Raw genomic sequence first — 22,076 nt, 5'->3', positions numbered from 1 at the left:
AGGAAATCTGCAAATTAACAGTGGGAAATGAGGAACAGCCACAGCATCTTTAATAAATCAGTTTAACACTTTCCATTCCTCAGCCCTCTCTGGAACACACAGGGTGTACTGGTGATTTTTACTGATTTTTGTCAGGTTTTATCAGCTTGAAGTTGAAGAAATGTTCACGAAAGTGGCAGCAGGAGGGAAAGAAAACCTGAGCCACCCACACCTGAGACAGAGCACACAATCCAAAGTTGAATTCTTTGCCATGTCCAATATTGACATTGTAATGTAATCATTGAATATGCAAATTTAGCACCTAATAACTGTCCCTCCACCCACTACAGAAGGGGTAAATTGGTTTAGAGATGAGCTCACAAGTGAAAGAATTCAAATTATTCCTGGGTTTTCACATAAGTGCACAAACTCTGTTTCCTGAACTTCCAATTTTTGTGTACCAAACACAGATGGATTTCGTGTTATGAGTTTTAAAGTATCAACCATCCAACCTCACAGCTGAAAGAGATGCTCAAGTTTCTGAATCACCCAAGTAACCTGCAGCCTGCAAAGCCTTCAGCCAAATTTTTGGGGAATATGAAATGAGGCAGATTAAGGATGAACAGCCTGACCCCTCCTGCTCCAGGAAGACTTCCCTGGAGTAGATTCCCAGCTTTTATTTGTGGCAACCACCACAGGCACTCCCTGTGCCCATGAAAGAAGCCCTGCATACCAACTGTGTGAAGATTACAACCTCCAGGGCAGAAAATACCCATTTGTAGGTAAATTCTCCTTACCACCCACCTTGTTTTCCTCAGCACCTTCCAGGGGAACAAAATTCCCTCTTCCAACCATTTTTTCCTTTCACTCAAGGCTGTGATTTAGATTCTCTTAATGCATTAATTCACTCGCTGAAGTTCATGGTGGCAAACTCTGAACAACACATGATTTATTCAACCCTTCAGCAGCAGCAAAGTAGGAACAAATAACTTTAGTTATTCCTCCTCTTACTACAAACTGTGCAGCCAAGTGCATTTTGTGTGGAGATACAAACTTTGCAAGGAATAGAGCTGGGACTGTTCTGCAAGGCTGGATTTTGGCTACTGTGCTCCAGCCCCAGGTCCCAAATTCCTCTGCTGCTTCCCAAGCTGCTCTCCCCCGTTTTGAGGTAACTCATTCATGTATGTGCTACAGCCTACGCACAAATAGGTCATTTTTTTTCTACTCCAGAGCTTTTGAAAAGAATAAAAAGTCTCTCTCTGGGCAGTTTCTGTTTGAACAAAGCTGTTTGTGAGTCCCCACAAGTGTTGTGTGGCTGCCTGAGCCCTCGGAGCAGATTTATTTCATTTATTGTTCCTGGGTCACGGTGTGGTTTTGGCAGCGGGGAGATGAAAAGCTGATTCCAAAATTCAAAGTTCCAAAAATCAAAGTTCCCAAAAGCTGCCCTGCTGAAGGCGCTGCAGGATGAACAAACCTCCTGGAGCAAAGGAGACAACCCCAAACTTAACCCAAAGCATAAACAAACCAAGAGCCAGCAGTGCAAGGGGAAACAGAGCTTAAAGGAGAAACACATGGGGATGATGCAGATCTGGAGAACTCCAACCCTTCCCTTGGCAGTCCAGGAGAAAGGTTCAAGAACAAATTCTGCCCCAGGGAAACCCTAATTGGTACCAAAGGAAGGCTGGAGACTTTTCTTGGAGGAGCATGAACAGGAATGAGAGCTGGCTCCAAGGAGTTTCGTGCTGCAAGTCCCCACCAGTGAACAGATCCCAAGGTGGGCAGGTCTGTTCAACCCTGCCCTGGGCTTTGAGCAATGAAATGGGAACAGAAACCCTTTTTGGGAATGATCCTGAAGATGAAAAGTCACTTTTGGTTAGAAACACATCCTCAAAGGCTTTGCCTCCTCCATTTGTGCTTGCACGGCAAAACTTTGCCATAAGGCAGACAGAAAACTTTAAATTATATCCTAATTCCCTGGTTTTTCAACAAGGAACACAAATGCCACGTGCATCCCTGTCCCTCTCCTGTGTGTCCCTGAGGAAACCACAGTGCAGACCGGCAGCAAAGCTCGAAAATCAAATTTCCCAAAGGCAACACACCCATGAGCAGGACTATTCCCTGACCACCTACAGCTTTCTGTGTTAAAAAAAATGTTAGATTTCCCTAAGAAACATTCTCCACATTGTAAAAAATTTGGGTGGAAATCCACAATGCCTGCCCAGGTACCTTCATATTCCTAAAAATTCAGCTGGGGACTGCAGAGTTTCAATCTTGCCTGAAGAAAGCACAACCCCGTGCCATGCCTGCTATCAATCCTATAATTAGCCATATAATTTAGCTCCCAAAGCCCGGGTCAGGCTGGCTCTGAGACATTTCCAGACAATATATCTTCCCATAACGACCATGTGCTGCAGCTTTGGGATGCCTGAGATCCTCGGAGGGGGAAGGAATCTCACACAATCCCAGGAAAGGGCAGCACCAACCAGCAGCTTCCTACTCATCACTCAAAATGCAAAAATGTAGAGACCACCTGGCTGTGATTTTGTACAGTGGATAAATGATTCATAAAGCTCTCACAAAAATGATATCTTCTCCCAATAAACATCTTTATAATGGCATTAAATTCCAGTGGAGCAGAACAGATTGAATGGGAAATGAGGAGGGAAAAGGCAGGGCAGGGTCCCGTATTTAAAGGACTGGGAATTTGGATGGGGTGACTTTGCAGTCATCAAAGAAACAGAAAATAGGATGAAAATAGGACTTGAATGGCAAAACTGCAGACCCCAAAAGAGCAGAGAGGCAATAAGAAGAAGAGATCTGTGTGCCCTGGCAGGGCTCTGTGTGCCCAGGCTGGCATCCCTAGCCCTGAATTCACTCCATCGTGACTGAACTTCTCTGCAAGGCACCGCCCAGAGACAGACAGACAGACAGACTGTTTTCTGCAAAAAGAAACCCCACAAGATCAGGTTTTGAGCGCGGTATCAGCGCGCACACGGCCGGGAAATACCTCCTGTCACAACCGGTGCTGAAAGCAGCGCAGCTCAGGGGCGGGTTCAGCACCAGTTGCTGCTGACAGATAATTGTTATCCTCACCCAAAGCCGCACACCAACGTCCGCACGGCCCTGCAGAGCCTGGGAACCAGGGGGTTTTACCCTGCCCGGGCTCGCTCCTGCGGGAAAGCGCAAGGAATCCTATTCCAGCTCCCAGGAAAAACGCACGCTGCATTTATCACACGCTGCTCGGGAATCAGGGAGCCTCGCTAGCCCACAGCTGGCATTTGGGCAATTTTCTGCTCGATTTATTACGGGTGGAGACACGTTCTCTGCTGTGGCTATTTCAAAGTAGCCAAAACACCCCCAGGATGCAGCCAGCGTGGCACAGGAGAGATGGTGGAGATCTCCAGGGGAAGGTGATGGGGAGTGAGGAACCACGTGGAGTAGGACAGCGGGGACCTGCAGAGGGTCACTGAGTCATGGAATGGCTCGGGTGGGACGGGAATTTAAAGGTCATCGCGTCCCATGGGCAGGGACACCTTCCACTAGACCAGGATGCTCCAAGCTGGACACTTCAGGGATCTGAGCACGGTGTGCCAGGGCCTCCGCACCTTCCCAGGGAGGAATTCCTCCCCTAAACCCCATCCACCCCTCCTGCCCGTCAGCTGAGAGCCACGAGCCGCTACTTACGGACACACAGACACGCCACCAGCTTGGCAGCCTCGTCGGGCACGGGACAGGTGGGGAAGATGGGCTTGAGCAGGTAGGTGGCGAACACCAGAGCCACGATGTACTGCGAGGAGGGCCGGATGATGAGCAGCTCTATCCAGAGCTTGAGGAAGGCGGGCAGGGAGCCGTACACCTCCAGCATGTAGGCGTAGTCCCCGCCGGACTTGGTGATGGTGGTGCCGAGCTCGGCGTAGCACAGAGCGCCCACGATGGAGAAGGCGCCGCACACGGCCCAGACCACGAGCGAGAGCCCCGGCGAGCCGGCCTCCCGCAGCACGCCCGTGGGGGTGACGAAGATGCCGGAGCCGATGATGGTGCCCACGATGATGGCCACGCCGTTCAGCAGGGTGATGTTCCGCTTCAGGGTCACCCCCTCCGCCTCCGCCGAGCCGCAGGGCGATGGCGAGCGGGCACAGCCGTTTTCCTGCGCCCCTTCCAGCATCTTCTCCCTCGCCTGCTTCTCGTCCTCCTGCGCCAGCGAGGCGGCCGAGCCGGCGGGGCTCCGCTTCTTCACGGCATTGCCGGGGGAGCTGCCGCCGCTGGCGGACATGGTGGCGGAGCGGCAGGAGCAGCGGGCGCGGCCACGCCGCCACCTTCGGCCGCCCCTTTTGTTCCGGCGGCGGTGGGCCGGGCTGCTTTCCGGGGGGAGGAGGAGGAGGAGGAGGAGGAGAGCGGCAGGAGGAGGGCAGGAGCGGCGGGGGATGCTGCAGCGCCCCCGGGGTGCGCGGCAGGCGCTGGGTGCCCGCTCCGCCCCGCAGCGCTCTCGGCACGGGGCCCTCCGAGCGCCCCCGAGCCCCGGAAGGGGACAGGAGGAGGCAAAGTGCCACCACCCCGCAGCTCGGCCCCGGGTGGCACGCGGTGCCCGCAGGGGAGCGGGGGTAGCGGCGCCTCTCTGCCCTGCATGGGCGCTGTGTGCTCTGGAAAGGAGTTCCTGAAAGGAGAGCGGGTCCTTGTGTATGTATACATGTATACACACATGTATGTATGATATACAGGACATACACACGTGTATGTATGATATAGAGGGTATACACACGTGTATGTATGATATACAGGATATACACACATGTATGTATGATATACAGGACATACACACGTGTATGTATGATATAGAGGGTATACACACGTGTATGTATGATATACAGGATATACACACATGTATGTATGATATACAGGACATACACACGTGTATGTATGATATAGAGGGTATACACACGTGTATGTATGATATACAGGATATACACACATGTATGTATGATATACAGGACATACATGCACATCTACATGACATATAGGATATACAGACACGTATGTATGATATATAGGATATACACACATGTATGTATGATATACAGGATATACATGCACATCTATATGACATATAGGATATACAGACATGTATGTATGATATACAGGACATACACACATGTATGTATGATATACAGGATATACATGCACATATATGTGACATACAGGATATACACACGTGTATGTATGATATAAAGGATATTCAGATGTGTATGTTTGACATACAGATGTGTATGTATGATATACAGGGTATACACATGTATGTATGATATACAGGATATTCAGATGTGTATGTATGATATACAGAATATACACACATGTATGTAAAATATACAGTATATACATACATGTATGTATGATATACAGGATATACACACGTGTATGTATGACATACAGGATATTCAGGTGTGTATGTTTGACATACAGATGTGTGTGTATGATATACAGGGTATACACATGTGTATGTATGACATACAGGACATACAGGATATACATACATGTGTGTATGATATACAGGATACACACACGTGTATGTATGATATACACATGTGTGTGTATGTATATCCTGCCTGTCCCAGCTCCCCCAGCCCCATCCTGCCGTGCTTTTCCATCCCAGCTCACAGCACAGGGCGAGGCCCCGGTGCTGCATCAGCTGCACCTCTGCAGAGGCGCTGCGGGAACCAGCCCCTCCTGGCAGACACCAAAATCGCCAAAAAGGCTTCTCTGAAACATTAATGAGTCACCAATCTCAAATCTGACAGATGGCAAAGGCACCAAAATGCTTGTTTGTGAAAGGAAAATGTAAAATCATTCAGCCATCTGGCAGCCGTGCAGGCAAAAAAGCAACGTGTGCCTCACTGAAGGCAGAGGTTCTGCATCCAAGGAGAATCAGTTCAGTAGGATAATACAATAACTCCCAAGGAGCCAATTCCTCAGTAAATTCAGATTCCCTGGAGGGAGGAGAGGAGCTCAGAGGCTCCAGCCTGGAAGCTCTGATTCAAACATTCCCTGTGGGGGTGGAAGGGGTACCTGTGAGGAGCTGCCTCCCAGGCAGTGCTGTCACACCAGGAGTGGTGCCCGAGCTCCAGACCCAAGGCTGGTCCATCCCCCTGGAGCCCCTCTGAGCACAGTTCAGGCAGGCAGGAGGTGGGCTGGAAGGTTTTCTCCAAGAGAATTCCAGGGAAACGTGAGATGGACATTCTGGGGGGGAAAGGGCACATTTCAGTTACATTTCATTTCCACCACGACCACTTCCAGCCATTGCAGAGTCCCAACCAGCCCAATCCTTGGAGCACTAGTCCAAACCTGACATCTAGTGGCTGCTCAGGAGCTCAAAAACCTGCTGCTGGCTTTAGGTAAACATCCAAATTGTAGAAGAGAGCAAAACCAGAAATTACCTTGGCACTAAGCACGTTCCTCCAGTTTTCAAGGACAAATGGGATCCTGAAGAGACTGAAAAGACTCTGATAATTAATTAAAAATAAACAACAAAACATTTATCACAGGTTTTCTGAAACCTCAAAAGCCTTTTTTACTTTACTAGTTTACCATTACCGGCCATTTTTGTTACTGCATTTCATGATTTCTCCCAGGACCATGAAATCAGGGAAAGAACCAGATACTTACAACAAATGGGATTATCCCTGTGTCAGCCTTGTTACATCAGGATGCAGCAGACAGGACTGGGATTGAAATTAAGTATTTGCTTCAGGTGTTTCCGGATGAATACTCAAACTCAGTTATATATTTGAGGGAATAAAATCATTTATCAAAGGATTTACTTCTCCAGTGCTCCAGGCCAAGCTCCTCAAGGCCAGTAATGACCTAGAACCAGGATGTCCTGAGCTGGAAGGGACCCACAGGGATCAAGTCAAATTCCTGGCCCCAAGAATCCCACCATGGGCATTTTACACCTGCTATGAACCCACACAGACATTTCCATGAGCTCCCACAAGAATGGGACAGAGTTATCCTGTTCTAACTCTTCCAAAGGGGAATTGCTCACAGCTGAGGACTGGAAATGCCAGGCTCCAGAGGCCATGGGACAGCAGCCACTGAACTGCCCTGTTCCGAGCCAACCTCGTGCTTGACTCTATTGCAAATTATTGCATGGGGTTCATTTTGCAACTGTTTTTCCATTTGTATTCCTGAGAAAACAGCAGCCTGGCACTGGGGTGTGTTCCCAGAGCCGATATCTTCAAAGCACCTGCCAGTGGCGGGGTTGTTATCAGCCCGGCCCTGAGCATTACCTCTCCTCAGGCCCCCGAGGTCTTCCGCAGGATCTTTGAAGACTATTTGATTATCCAATCAGCTCTCCATGTGCTAACACTCAGAGTTTGGCACATCAAAAAGGAGGAGGGAAGGAAGGATTTGTCAGAAGCACAAACAATGAGCAGGAGCAGGAGCAAATGGGCCATTTGTGAGGAGGGATGGGGATGTTTTGAACCAGTTATTTGGAAAAGCTGCCTTGATCCTGCTGGCATAAATCCCCCATTTCTTCAGCAAACACCTCAGCTGTGCTGATAAAGACCTCAGAGCTGCTTTTCCTGCGTTAATGGAAGCGGTGGCAGCTTCTAGAACCATTAAATGGTCACAAGAGCAGAGCTGGCCTCGCTCCTAACCCAGGCCACTCTTTGTCCAGAAGAAAATGGGCTGCCCACCCACCAGCACACTTGGGGAACCTTCTAGAAACATAACTTACAATTATTTTAGGGGGATTCCTTAACCCGGAATGGAATCTCCTGTTTTTCCTATCAAAAGAAACATCTTTGAATTAATCCAGCTAAACAAAACCTGCCTGGGTGACAGCTGGACTCCAAGCGTGGTTCAGCTGTCAGACAAGTTAACACTTATTTCACCCAAAGTTCATGGAATCATGGGATGCTTTGGGATGAAGAGACATTAAAGCTCATCCAGTTCCAACCCTGCCACCTTCCACTGTCCCAGGGTGCTCCAAGCCCTGCCCAGCCTGGCCTTGGGCACTGCCAGGGATGGAGCAGCCACAGCTGCTCTGGGCACAGAGTGAGGGCCTCCCACCCTCACAGGGAACAATTCCTTCCCAATATCTAATCTAAATCCGCTCTCTTAGATCAACTTTTAATTTGTATCAGTAACTTAATCGACTTAAAGGGGTTTTTAGACAGCATTTTTGCAGCCACAAGCACCAGCTGAGTCACAGCACACAGCCCAAGGCTCAGTTTCATTTCAAGGAGCTCAGCTGACAGGTCCAGCTGAATGGGCAGTGTCCAGTGAAGGAGTTCAGGAAAGGTCCTGGAAGCCTGGAATGCTGCTGGAGATGGCCTGTGGCATCTGGCTGGCTGTGATCAATCATGGGATACCCATCAGCAGCACAGAGAGCTCTTTGTGCTTTCATTCTAACACAGCTCAGCAGTCTTTCAGAGCTTGGAAGTATCACAGAACATCTGACAGCTGATCAGACTCTGCTCCTAATGAACTGGGGCATTCCCAAAGAGGAGTTCTAAGCTTTCCTGACAGGAAATCTGATTTTTTTTTTACTTGAAAAGCTTAATTACACAACGAGATACAGGCATGGGTTTCTCTGTTCCTTTATTGTAGTTGCACACTAATGTAACAGTGTAAAATGCAGCAGCTGAAGGGTTCTATACATCAGGGGAAAACTCTGGGGAAGGGCCTGCATCCCAGGAAAACATAAAGCATTCCCTGTTCCAGGTGTTGTCTGCAGACAGTGATTTCAGTTATGGTCAGGCAGGTAACACACATTAAACACACAACATCATAAAGGCCACAAAAATGAGATGCACAAAGACCAAAAAAAAGCCAAGATGTGCCAGGAAATACAAGTTAAAACATCCCAAATTAAGGCATGAGGGGACCCTTCATCCAAAGCAGAATTCCAGTCCTCTAAAACCCTGTGGAGGTCAAAGCAAACTCCAATTCTGCAGCTTCCAAAGCCAGAGGAGACCCTCCTGTCATCCCTGACAGAAAAGGCAGCACAAAAGTGCCCAGGAACACGTGAAGAGTGAAAGTTCTGGAATGCAGGAACGGGGATCAAGCATTCCAACACCACAGGAAGTTGTCCCCACTGTGAAGTCACCCAGGACAAGGTGAGAGCAGCATTTCAGAGGAATCCTGAAAGGCAGCTGGCATCAGACCAGCCCAGACCTCCAAACCTCCTCCTCCCTTTGCAGGGAGTTGTCCCAGAATCACTCCTGTGACAGTCTTTAATTCCTGGGACTTGCTGCCCCAGGAATGCCTCCCAGGGCAGTATTTACTAATAAAGTGACTCTTATGCAAGGAAAATAGAAATATGTGCTTTGGCCCTTTTGTATTGTGCCACCCAAAAGAGCCCAAAGATTCCTTTTTAACTTGATTGTGCAAAATCAGCTCTAACCCAACAATCAAATCATTTTTTCCACACAGATCTGAGAGAATAAGGCACAGGAATTCTATCCCATCTCTTGATTTAAACACAATTATTTTTCTAAAGTTTACATTCATAAGGTAAATAAAGTCATTGTAACAGGAAAGTTAGAACTGAAAACAAACAAACCAACCTCAGTGTGTTCATTTCCAGATGAATTCCAACAGTCTGCCCTGCAGCTGAGCTCCTGCCTGCCTTTAGGAGATGCTAAAACACTACACATAAATGCAGGGCTCAAAGAAGAAACAGCAAAATGTAAAACCCCTGTAAAACTTTTTTTTGTAACCCTGTTTCCAGGTATTTGAAGTGATCAGTGCTGAAATTGGACTTTCTTCATTTTCTGTCAGTAAAAATAGGTGTGATTTGATGGAAATATGGACACAGTTTAACTGCATCACTGGGTAATTCACTGTTCTCTACCAAAGCTTCCATGGCAATACTTGAACAAAGTAAATCTCTGTGAGAACTTCAAATAAATCTCTGTGAGAACTTGAACTGGATCACTGGGAAGGGAATATCCCACATTCCCTCTGATGGATGAAGGGTGGTTCAAAAGGGATTTACACATCCAGGAGGAAAACACGATTGAGAGGAGCAAACCATGGAGAACTCAGTGGCTGTGAGGCTGCTACAGAGTTCCAGAGCAGCTGGAGTTAAACAGTTAAACCCTGGCAGCTCCCTAAAATAATCTGGTTTTTGGGTTTGTTGGGAAAGCTGGATCAACTAGTGATTCTTCTCAGTGGATCAGAGAAATCCAAAAACTCAGTTTAAATTACATAAGCAATTTAAAAACTGAGCATTTACAAAAGCTTTTAAAAAGATCCATTCATAAATGATAAGGAGATTGATGCACCTACACTTCAGTGCTGCTGGGGCAGCTCTGGTTTTAAATAAAAAGCAACATTAAAATGTCTTTGTATTACAATTTTTTCTATTAATGAGTAGAAAATATCTGAGCTGCTGCCACCTTACTCCAGGGTCCTCCTCAGAAAGTGTCTGCAAGAACAGCACTGAATAAATATCTCAAACTTCATGACAGGATCATAATTATAATATATATTCAGGCAAAAAGTAAAATAATTATTTTTCCTGTTCCCAGAACTGTAAATATTCCTTCCAGCTTTGTTTTGGAATGTTTCATTCTCCAGCAAAATCATCACTGATATGGTTTTGTAGCTAAAAATCTGTGTGATGATGGCAAAGCCTGCAGAGTTCAAATGAGATCATGGAATGAGAAAATCATGGAATGGTTTGGGAGGGAAGGGACGTGAAAACTCATCCAGCACCACCCCTGCCATGGCAGGGACACCTTCCACAACCCCAGGATAATCCCAGCCCCATCCAAAGGGAGAGGGCACAACCAGAATGGAAATGTTCCCCCAGGCAGGGAGGGCTTGGGGGAAGTGCTGAAATCACAGAGCTCCACTGAATTCCCAACAGGAAAAATGTCCTGCACTGGGATGGAGGGAGATTTCCTCCCTTTCAGCACCCAGAGCCACTCAATTGAAGTGACCACAATGCAGGGGACAAAGGCACAACTGTGGCACCAGAACACAGCCTGAGGTAGAGCTACTGAGAAAGGAAAGGCAGGATCTGGGCACTCAACTGCTTCAACGAGATCATCTCAAACCCTTAAAATCATCAGGGTCACACTGAAAAGTGTTAAGGTGCTTTGAAACTGAATACTTGGACTTCAAAAAAACCAAAGTACCAATTGGAAAGGTCTGGATTCAGCATTGCCAAGCCAGGTCCTGGTTTCACTCAATCCCACCAGGAATCAGAGGGAGGAAAGACACTGGACCCATGGAGATGACACAGGGAGTTCACAGACAGAGCTGCTCCTCATCAGAAATCTGGAGCAGGAATTTAATCTGCTAAATACAGCAGAGCACAAAGGGCCAGAGAGAAAGGTGCCTGACAGAAAATTAGGTTTGGTAGGATGTGAGAGGTCAGTGATCCCTGGGGCTGCTGGATCACAGCTCCTGGGAAAGGCTCAGAGCTGGCAGCTCTGCTTGGTCCACGAATCAATTCCAACCCCCACTGGACCTTGCTACCACAAGGTGCAATAAAAACTAACTGGTCCCCACTGCTCCTGAAGCTGGGTAAGTGTTTTTACAGGAAAATACATCTCAAGGCAAAACTTTGAAGAGAGCACTGGTGCTCTCAGAGTTACTGAAATAAAAGCCCTTTCTCAGTGCTGTGTTTTGTCCACACTCTCCTAGCACTGGTTTGAGGAATTGGTTTGGGTTTTTGCCCTCCTAATCCCACTGGAAGGGTCATCTGGGCCTTATCTAATCTTGCTTTCCTTTGATGTGATCAGTTTCCTGGGATCAATTGAACATTTTCACCTAATTTGCTGATCTTGCCAGTCTTGAGGTACTGGTGATTTCTCATCTCCTCCCTTCTCCTGATAGATTATTAACACAGAAAACAAAAGCTGCTAAAGCTTCTAGAGTTGTTAAAAGGTTTTAGAAAAAGTCTTCTGGCTCCTGGTGTCCTTACAGTGGGCGTTCTGTGGCACCCACATCAAACATGGAATGTACAGCAAACAGAATGGAAAGAGATCCTGGAAGTCATCTTTGTCCTTCTCCTCCCATCCAAGGAGAAAGGAAGAAGGTAAAATGTCTCTGAGACAAACTGGTTCCCTTCCAGCTCTCTTCCCAGACATCAAACAATTCCCCAAAAGGATCTGATCAGTCCTGTACCGATATCAAAGTACTGATATTTTTCTTTTCTTCCCACTTCCTCCTTCTCAACAATTTTTACCCAGGATTATTAATTCATGCAAGGCACTGAAAGAGCATCTGAAGAAACACAGAACAATTCAAAGAAGGAGCAGGGGACGAGCTCTCCTGCCCTTATTTTTAACTGTCTTAATAACTCCTTCTTGACCCCCTGCCTCAGAACAATTCGTTAAGGGTTAATATCACTCATGTCTTTAAAAAAAAACACTAAAAAAACCCACGGCTTCCCGAGGAGCACTGGCAGTGGGAGGGCATGGAGAGAAGGGGAAATGCTGGAAATGCTGGCCAGCTAGGGGCTGAGCTGGGGGCGGAAGGACGAGCGCACGGTGCGGTCCATGAGCGGCTGCAGCGGGCGGAAGTTGTCCACCATCCTCCTCTCCTCCTCCCCGTCCGACGTGAACAGCAGCGTCCGGAAGGCCTCCAGCTGGGAACCACAAAGGGCCACTCCAGTCACTGCCCAGGAACCCCCCCACTTTGGGAATTCGTGGCAAAGGACAAGAGGTTCTTCTCGGAGAGGGGGGTAAAAGCAAGGTTTGTGTTCTGAGGGGTTTCAGCACCCACATCTGCTGGTAGAGATTGTCCCGTTATGCACACCAGCATGGAAGGATTATCAGTCACTGCTAGCCTCAGGGAAATTAAACCCCAAATGTGGCACACCTGAGAGAGAGATTTCCACCCCAATACTTCATCCAACCTCCATTTACAGCCTCCCTGGCGCCCAGAAAAGAGGGAACCCCAACAACCCCCAGGCTGTTCTCTCACTGGTTTATAACTGGGATTAAAATAAAGCAGCAGGAGATCAGCTTTTAATGCTCACAAGGCCATTCCAATGGTAAGTCACTGCTATGAGAGTAAAAAGCCAAGAAAAAACTGGAAAAATTTCAATTTAAAGGAATGCCACAGTGCCTGCAGTTCTCTGTTAACAATCTCCATCTCACAAAATCTTCCCTTTTTCCCTTCCCTCTGCAAAAAAGGCTGCATCATGCTAAGGAGAGCAAAATTATGAGAATTCCAATAGGTTCCTAAAACTCCCCCAAGTTTTCAAGAGGCAGCTTCCAGAATTGTGTATCACAGATCAAGATTAAAACTCTTGAGAATAGATAGCAAAGTTGAATAAAGCTGGAAAAACGTCTTGGAGAGGTCTTAGGTCTTTCAGTATTAGTGGCTGTTAATGCCAGGATTCCTCCCCAGATCCTGGGTTGAAAAAGTCACAGATCTCTGAAAACACTGAGAATTTTTGTCTTTTCACAGAGAATTGCTGGTAAACAACTGGTTCTGAGCATCTCTGTGGCAGCAAGAGGTGTGATCTGAAAGGAAAATTGAGATTTACCTGCTCCTCATCCACCTCGATTGGCTTCTTCTTAATGATCCATGTGACTGATTCGGTGAGGGGGGGAGTGGTCAAGGAGCCAGCGTAGGTCCAGTAATCAGGGCAGGAGGGGATCAGGCACGAGGGATCAAAGACATCAAACTCAATCACAGTGTCCTAAACAGCAGGAAAAAAACATGTTTAAGGATGGTGTTTTGAGAAAAAACCAACAAAGCTGAAAAAGATCTTGACAGTGAGGTTAAAAGCTGTGTGTGGTGTGTGCATGGGAAATGGGGTGTTGGGAATATTAATAATGTTATTTTAAATTTATTTATTTAAATTTTGTGTAAAACTGGGGTTGAGGTGTAAGGGACAGCTGCTGAGCAGACAGAAGTTAAATATTTCTGCTGTCCCCACAAGCCATTAGAAATTCAGTGCAGGAGAAATAAGGAGTGAGAAGGATCAACAGCCTAAGGCTTTGTGGGAGCTGGATGCAACCAGGAAAAAGAGGGAATAAGTGATGAAATAAATTTAGGTAGCTGTGCCAGATCCTTAAAAGACTGCAAGCAAAAAGTGTTTTACTTTTCACCATGTGATTTTAGGCAGCAGGAAGAGGACTGAAGTTTTATTTAAATCAAATATTCCCATCTCCAGAATGCTCATTCACACACGTCGGGTATCAGACAGAATATAGGAGCTTCAAAACCCAGGATTTCCCACACAAACATTGCTCCAGGGGGAGTTTAAGGATATACTGGGGGATCTTGGATAAATTTCTTTTAAATTCACATGCTGTAAATTATTATATTATCACAATAGATGTACATTCAGATTTGGGGAGGCCTTCTGGCACTGAACTGACATGTTTGGTGTTTATCTGGCAGAGCTGTCACTGCTGTGATATAAAAACCTGTTTTATTTGGATTTTAAAAACTCCTTCCTGTGAGAAGCAGAGGCACAGCGACTTCAGCTGGATGAGATTAGAAGCTGAAGAGATCGATGTGGTTTTTTGAATGTACTTTCAGAAGGGAACAGGCACGGGAAGGAAGAAATGCTTCCGTCAGACTCAGCACTCCCTCTCCTGGCAGGAGCCTGCCAGGAACGATCCCATTCCTTCCCGCAGAAAATCCAGTGTTTACAAAAAAGCAAATAACCTCCTCGAAGATCAGACAAAAATCAAAAAGCCTTAATCCCACAGTAAATAAACACCCACTTCAAGCAGGTCCTTGTAAGGGAAACAGTCTCAAGAGCAGCATTTCTTCAAGAGGTTTGGAAAGCTTCAAGTATCCAATTCCTCCTGAAAAATCATCTTCCTTTCCCACTTCCAAGGTGTCAATCAGCCCCCCCGGTAAAATTTAAGGAAGAAAGTTTTCCTGGGTTTTTTGTGGTTTTTAAAGGGTTCTTCCTGCTGAGTGACAATGGGTGGGACACCTCAGAGCACTGACCTTGTGTCTGACTGCTGGCAGGGCATCCACCAGGGTCTGCAGCCCCTCGTGCCGTGCTCCCAGCTGCAGGGACAGGGAGGGGTTAGAGAATCAATAAGCTGATCAATAATCAATCAGTTCTACCTATCAGCCTTAGTATTTTTGCATAACAACAATCACAGGATATTCAGGGTTGGAAGGAGCTCTGGAGACCATCCAGCCCAAGGCAGAGGCAGCTGGTGGAACACATCCAGGTGGGTTTGGAGTGTCTCCAGACAGGGAGATTCCATATTCTCCCAGGGCAGCTGTTCCACCCTCAACAGAAAGTTCTTCACATAGAGGTGAATTTTTTTTTTTTAGTTTCTGGCCATTGCTCCTCATCCTGTCACTGGCACCATCCTCTGACACCCCTTGGGAACACTGATAGGGATTGATGGGATCCCCTCTCAGCCTTCCCTTAATTACCCTAAATTTGCTTTAACAGAATGCAAACAAAGGCCTCATCAGAGCTGGTCCCACAGAACAAAATTACCTTTAAGAACACTCCAATAACAGCCAGGCCATTCCCTTCCATCACAGCTTCCTCAAAACTCGGGTACTCCACAGCATTCCAGTGCACCAAATGCAGCTGCAAGAGGAGTGAGGGAGAAATCAGCCCCTGCACAGAGCACAGACACCACACCTGACTCCTGATCCTGGCTGCACTTGCTCCTTGGCAGGGTGAGGCACTGCAGGGAGCTCCTCAGAAACCACAGAAATGAGGAACAAAGTGCTCTTGGTGAATAATGGTCCTTCCCTTCCTTTTTTCTCTTTTGCTTTAAACAATAGTTAAGACCCACTGCATTTAAGAGATTTAGTCTGTGGCAGTGTGCCTCCAGGAATGCTGGTCAAAGGCACAGACAAAGCTCAGTTTTCCATCTCTTTCCTCTCTTCCCAGGAGGAGCAGAGCACCCTGTCCTCCTGAGGAACATCCTCCTGCACACAACAATCTTCCTCTGCACTGCTGACAGCCAATACTGAGAGAGCTTTGTGTGATAAATGAATACCCCAGCCCAAAAACTTAGTCACAGCCTCCCTGTTAATGAGGATCTTGCCAAGCTGGCAGCAGCACCATGAACACACCAACAGGAGAGAAACTCTCCTTAAAAATAACCCATCATCACTTGACAAATGCTTCTCCTTTGGCAAAGAACTGTGGTCAAAGCTGTCACAGTTTCACATTTTCACTGACTTCATCCTTTTTATTGACGTTTTCTTCCTTAGCAGTTACTTAAGCATCAAAGTTTTGCTATTTTAGTAACTGTTCATCAGTTGCAAACGGAAAATAAAGTGATGTTTTTTAAGAGTATATGTTTGTTTCTCTGAAAAATTTAGTAAGAATAAACAAAGAGATTTTTCACTTGCAGCAATGGGGCCAATGTCCAGTTTTCAGGCTGTTCTTCTCCAGAAAATACAGTGGAGCTTAATTTTTATAGAATAAAACAGCAGATGAGCTGTAGCACTTCAAAATAAACTGCAACTCCTCAATGTGAGAGTTTTCACAGACACCTGAGACATTTACATTGTTGAGGATTTCATCTCATACCTCTGCTGGGTAAAATTTACAGTCAACTGTGTGCTCTGAGCCCCAGTCATTGACAGCTCCCCAGTGGAAGTGGAACTGCTTTAGCCTGTACTGGTTTTCCAAGGGGCCTCCAACGATGACTAGAAAACAAAACAAGACACACATGTTAATAAATATGATTTAGAATTGGCCAGACAAGTAAATCCTTGGAAGAAATTTGCCCCTGAAAAAGTGTCAGGTGGAGTAACTCAAACAGTGCCTCTCTACACTTTGCCATGACCAAGTCACTCAAGCAAACACATTCTGGTTTTCTCTGCACCAAACTGGAGATGAGTGAAGTCTCCTCAGGGGATGTTTTCCCAGCTGACACCAAGTTTGGCACAGTCACAGTGATGAGTGTCACGTTCTCACCCCTCTGTCAGAGCAGGAGTGTCAGGACTGCCTGACCAGGTGACACAGCAGTGACACATCTATTAAATGTATTCAATGCCATCCCTACAAGGATCTGTGAAAAATGCTGACATTTCTCATGACAAGACTTCAAAAAGCAAATATTGCCAGACAAATCAGTGTATGGAGTCAAACATTCAAGCCTCCTGCAAGCTGCAAAAATCCAAACATCTTATTCTGCTCCAGCACAGCTTCCAGGCTGCACAAGCAAAGGTCAGCCAGAAATATGTTTTGTTGTGCCTACAAGCTGTTCAGGAAGGATTTAAACATCCAGTCTGCCACTGGGCAAGTTTCTGAAAGATTTAAGCCCTTTTCATCAATGAGTAAAGGTAAAACTTCAGTCTGCTCTCCTGATTTCAGGCCTCCCATCCTTCTGCAAACACATGAATGAAGTCCATGCCCAGCTCTCTGCTTCCACTCATTCCCTCCTACCTGGACCAAAAGCATCCTGCAAAGTCATCTTGCTAATTATGAAATGAGAACATCCGGTAAATGAGAAACCCTAATTGCTTCCCAAGGGCTAATAACACTTATGGAATCAGGGAACCATTTAGGTTGGAAAAGAGCTTTTCCAAGGGTTCATCCAGCACTAAACTATCAGCATCTGCTGATTTTTACTGAACTGTAGGACATAGGAAAGTTATACAGCAAACTTTGGTATAAAGCACCTAATCCCAACACTGCTTTTGGAAATAAGTTAATCACTTCCATGCTAAGGAGAAAACAATGAGTGGCATTAAGAGATTTTCTTGGTTGTTTTTTTCTTCTCCTGAAATCCAGCCAGCAGGTTTGAAATCCTACCAGACAGGCCTGTCTGTGAAAAAGGAATAAATTAAAAAGAGCTGTGCAAAGTGACATTGAATTAATTTCACCCCCTGCTGCTGAGCTCTGGGCATGAATGCAATGCTGACCATCACTGGGAAATCACAATGCCCATCCCTGGCAGTGCCCAAGGCCAGGCTGGACAGGGTTTGGAGCAGCCTGGGGTAGTGGAGGGTGTGGAATGGGATCAGCTTTAAGGTCCTTCCCACCCAAACCATGCTGGGATTCTGTGCTGGAAAAGGGGTGGGATAAACATGTGGGTCACACAGCCAAGCCTTTAGAAGTGAAGTTTCTGTTTTAACACGATCCACTCCTGTGTATGTGATGATGCAAACTCACAAGTGACTACAAATTTGTGTTATTAACACATGCACTTGAATATTTACCTCACAAGTAACTTTAGGCACAGACACAGTATGGAGAGACTCAGGTTCCTGTAGTGGCCACCAGGAAGTGACAGGAAACAAACAGGAACTTCAGTCCCTTGGGAAGCCTTTCTCCTCAAATTACAACCTTGACAATTTCAAAACAAAACTGAAGTTTAAGGGGCTCTAACAACAAGAACCACTTCAGGTGTTTCTTGCAGCCCTGGCTCTGTTTCAGCCTCGTTTCTGGTGGCACCACACACAGACAGACCACACGCTGTACATACCTTCCCCTCACCCTCTTCTTCCTCCTGCTCTACCTTCAGCTTTAGCCCAAGTCTTGCAAACCCCATCTCAGGATTCAGGCATTTCTGTCTATCCTGGGTGTCTTTCTCATCTTCTGTTTCCACTGTGGTGCTTTTGTTTGTTCCCAAGCTTTCTCCTCTGGATTTCTATGATTGTTAGACAGAAGCTGGCAGTGAGAAAAACCAGAAATAGCAAGAGTGAAGAGAGAAAGGTGGAGGAGAGAGGCAGGCACCTGAAAACTGGGGGTTACACAGCAACACCTCACTGTCTGTTGCTCCTGTGTCATTTTGGAGCCCTGTCACTGATTGATTGATGCCATCCTATCCTTCATGGACTTTAATTCATTGAAGGAAGATGAGGATGATGAAAAGGTAGCAAATGTTCACAGGGAAAAATTTACCTCAAGGAAAGTCTCACAGACAAAGCAGGTAAGATCTTTCAGAGGTGAGCAACAGTCTCAAAGGCCTGATGATTCCAGCCTTGCCTTTATTGCACAAAAACTGTGCCTGTGCAATTAAATATTGCATATTTCTGAACCCCCTACAGGCAGTTCCCCTTTCCACTAAACACTTTTCAGGATCTTATCCTTAACAGATAGTGGGGTGTGGCTTATAAAGCAAGAGGCTGTTTAATGAAAAGCAAAGCCAATCTAAAGTTAGTAAATTAAAATCACTAATGAGGTAACAAATGATGTCTGTCCCCTAAGCCAACCTCACTGAAAAAAACAGCACTTCATGATATCAGTGCTTAAATGAGCAAGGGCAAGGATATTCCCTATTCCAAATGGATAATTCCCTCTTGGAAATGATATTCCAAGTGAACAGCTAGAAACAAGAAAAAAAAAAAAAAGAGTCCCAAACGTCACACAAGCTCCATGCATTCCACCACCAGTGTTTTTTGCTGCAGTGTTTTATCAGCCTCTTTCCAAACACAAACCACAAATGTTGGTGTTGTGAAGACAAAGTGTTTGTTTGTGTGCTGGAGGCTCCCTCCCCAAGGGCATTGCTAAATCCCTCAGGAAGCTGGAGGAGCTCTCATGGTGAGCAGCCATTTAAAACATAAATTACTCCAATCCAACAGGTTCAAACTTGCTCAGGGTCCTTCAGTTTTTCCCTGCAGGACAAGCTGAGCAATCCTGTGCTTCACAACAGCTCTGACCAATAGCTACCAGCCCACCCACCCTTATGAAATACCTTCATATTCTGCAATAACCTTTGGTAAAGGCAGCTTTTAGAAGGAACAGTGGACAGAAAATCTGGGATTTGGGAGCAATATCTGGATTTTAAGTCAATTTTTTTTACTCTATTGAGCCGTTAAAAAGGTTGAGCAGCTCAGGTCAGAGGTTTGCTCATACGAAATTGCTGGAATGCATGGTTGGATTTTCCATGCACTCCTGCTTCCCCTAAACAACAGGGACACACACACCTGCTCCCCAGGGCAGAGCTCAGTGTTATTTCATTCCCTAAAACCCCACGGAGATAAACCTGTGTGGTTTCCAACTGCAACTCATTTGGCTGCTGATTATTTCAAGTGCAGTAAATATCTTTATTAACACCACAAAAGATAAGTGGCAGATTACTTCAATAAAGAACAGTGAGGGAATCAGGTTTCAAATTGAGTAGGTACACACAGAAATGACTGAAGATTGACTCGTGTGGGTAAAGTTTATTACAAAACCTATGAGGCAGGGCATTGAGGCTTGTGAAAGGAGTTTCAACATACAGCAGGGGATTTGTGCACAATGCCCATGGTAATAAAAACACTGTAAATGTGAAGTCTGTATGGAATTTCTTCATCATGATTCCACTTTAAACCCAGCATTTTTACTGTACTTTCATTTTCAACATCAGGTCTTGCATCACACAAGTATTTCTCCTCTCTTAGCATTAACGAGACATTAAACAGATTCTTTTTCTTCCCTGAGTTTTTACTTACTTGATCTATCAGTAGAATCATCAAACTCCACCAGGAAGGAGTAGCCATTGTTCCAGATGTGAAGACAGGTGGTGGGGTCGTAGCTGATTTTCAGAGGCTTCAGGAAGGGATCATAAACACTGTCCCTCCACTGGATGTTGATGGGAGACTGGCGGGTGCCTCCGGGAATTGTCAGCGGGCTCTGCCACAGCGGATGCACTGCAAGATGAGGGGCAGAGTCAGGCTGATGCAGGATACAGAACTTTCTGGCAAGGGAAGGTGCTGTGTCACCAAAGGCTAATTCGAGTCAGCTGGTGCCCAGGAAAGCAAAAGAAAAATAAAACATTCCAGCTGCATGACTCAAAGCCACACAGGGAAGCGCAGTAATTTGACTTAGAACCATGTCAGTACCTTCTGCCTTTGCAGAATGCTCTGCAAAGAAATTCTTCCCTTATTTCCCAGAGAGAATGTTTTCCTATTATTGCCAGATTTTAAGGCAGCTTTGTTTTACAGCTTTCTTTACACACCAGTACCATCAGCTGAGCTGAGAGCACTCCAAACATGGGATAATTCCCACTGGGAAGCAAAACTTTCTCTAGAAGAACACACAAGCACAAGGGTTACTCCACAAAGAGCTCCTGCGCAGGAGCTGACCCCAACCACACCGATCCTGACCAAACTGCTTCGTGCACACGGCTCCTGCTGATCCCACACCTGTCAAACCAAAACCCAGCAATTTTGGGGTGGCTTGGGTCCCTCAAACTGGCACAAGCAGGACAGGTACGTGAATGGTTTCCACAGGACTTTATTCTGCTTAAAACCAGAACTGCTGCCTGTGTTCACCCTGTGACCCGCACACAGTGCCTCTGCCGAACCCCAAATCGTGACGCTTCGAGCACCACTCCACAGGCTACTTCATTAAATACCACTGCTCAGGGTCTTTTAAAGGAGCAATTGAAAGGAAATTAAACTTTCAAACCGCTCACACGAGGGGTGGCCGAAAAACTTCCCTCCCGCCCCGGTTTCCCTCAGTGAGGCGCAAACCGCGGAGCTCCGTGAGGTCAACTCAGGCAAAGGCGGCGCAAAACACTCCCTTTGTTTAAAAAACACTGTCACTTCCTGAAGTTTCAGCCGGGGACAAAGCCGGGCAGAGCTCGGCGTCCCTTTCCCACAGAGAGTTGGGCAGCGCGGGGCGCCGGCAGCGATGGCGGGGCGGGCAGGGGGGCTGAGGGAGAGCGGCACTCACGGGCGTCTCGCAGGCGGTAGGAGCAGCAGGCGCCGAGGCTGCACCGCCGTGAGGAGGAGGACGAGGAGGAAGAAGAGGTGACGGCGGCCGCCCAAGCGCGGCGGAGCAGCGGCAGCATCGCGGCGGAGATCGCGGAGCCGCCGCCCAGCCCGGCCCGGCCCGGCGCGGCCCCTTCCGGCACGGCCTCCCCGCCATGGCCCGGGGGCGGGCTGGGCCTGCCCTCGGTGGCTGCTCCGGCTGTGACAGCCCCCGGAGCAGCTCCGTGCCGGGTGGGGATGGGCATTTCTCGTGCTCTGGGTGGTCCCCGTGGCCCTGTCAACAGCGCGTCCCCTCACAGCGAGCGCGGCCCTTCACAGCAAAAGGGATTCCTTCGCACCGAGAACATCCCCTCAAAAAGAGTATCGCCTCACCCAAAAAGTGTCCCCTCACACCAAAATAGTGTTTAGTCCCTCACACCGAAGCGATACTCCTTTATCAAGTGCTTTCCCTCGCAGAGTATTTATTCCCTCACATCAAAAGT

The 22,076-nt window shown here is 46.9% G+C and overlaps 2 protein-coding genes across 3 annotated transcripts in view; both read right to left on the bottom strand.

The window, feature by feature from the left end:
* SLC7A5 (solute carrier family 7 member 5) overlaps positions 1 to 4,436 on the bottom strand; it is a 32,433-nt gene extending 27,997 nt beyond the window's left edge. For both annotated transcript variants that reach the window (XM_064386279.1, XM_064386280.1), the window contains exon 1: positions 3,664 to 4,436. In XM_064386279.1, coding sequence (XP_064242349.1) covers positions 3,664 to 4,252 — 589 coding nt within the window. In that variant the 5' untranslated portion in view covers positions 4,253 to 4,436. The remainder of the gene's footprint in view (positions 1 to 3,663) is intronic.
* A 4,124-nt stretch (positions 4,437 to 8,560) lies between these two features.
* CA5A (carbonic anhydrase 5A) lies at positions 8,561 to 21,750 on the bottom strand. Its single transcript, XM_064386288.1, has 7 exons — positions 21,557 to 21,750; positions 20,332 to 20,529; positions 16,475 to 16,593; positions 15,422 to 15,517; positions 14,911 to 14,973; positions 13,487 to 13,642; positions 8,561 to 12,580 (listed from the first exon to the last, which is right to left on the bottom strand). The coding sequence occupies exons 1-7, from the start codon at positions 21,672 to 21,674 to the stop codon at positions 12,446 to 12,448; spliced, it is 885 nt and encodes a 294-aa protein (XP_064242358.1). The 5' UTR covers positions 21,675 to 21,750; the 3' UTR covers positions 8,561 to 12,445.
* Between the last annotated feature and the right edge of the window lie 326 nt (positions 21,751 to 22,076).

Source organism: Passer domesticus, chromosome 12 (genome assembly GCF_036417665.1).
Source record: "Passer domesticus isolate bPasDom1 chromosome 12, bPasDom1.hap1, whole genome shotgun sequence".
NCBI lineage: Eukaryota > Metazoa > Chordata > Aves > Passeriformes > Passeridae > Passer > Passer domesticus.
Note: the sequence above shows the minus strand (reverse complement) of the source record. Positions and strands in the feature narration are given on the sequence as shown.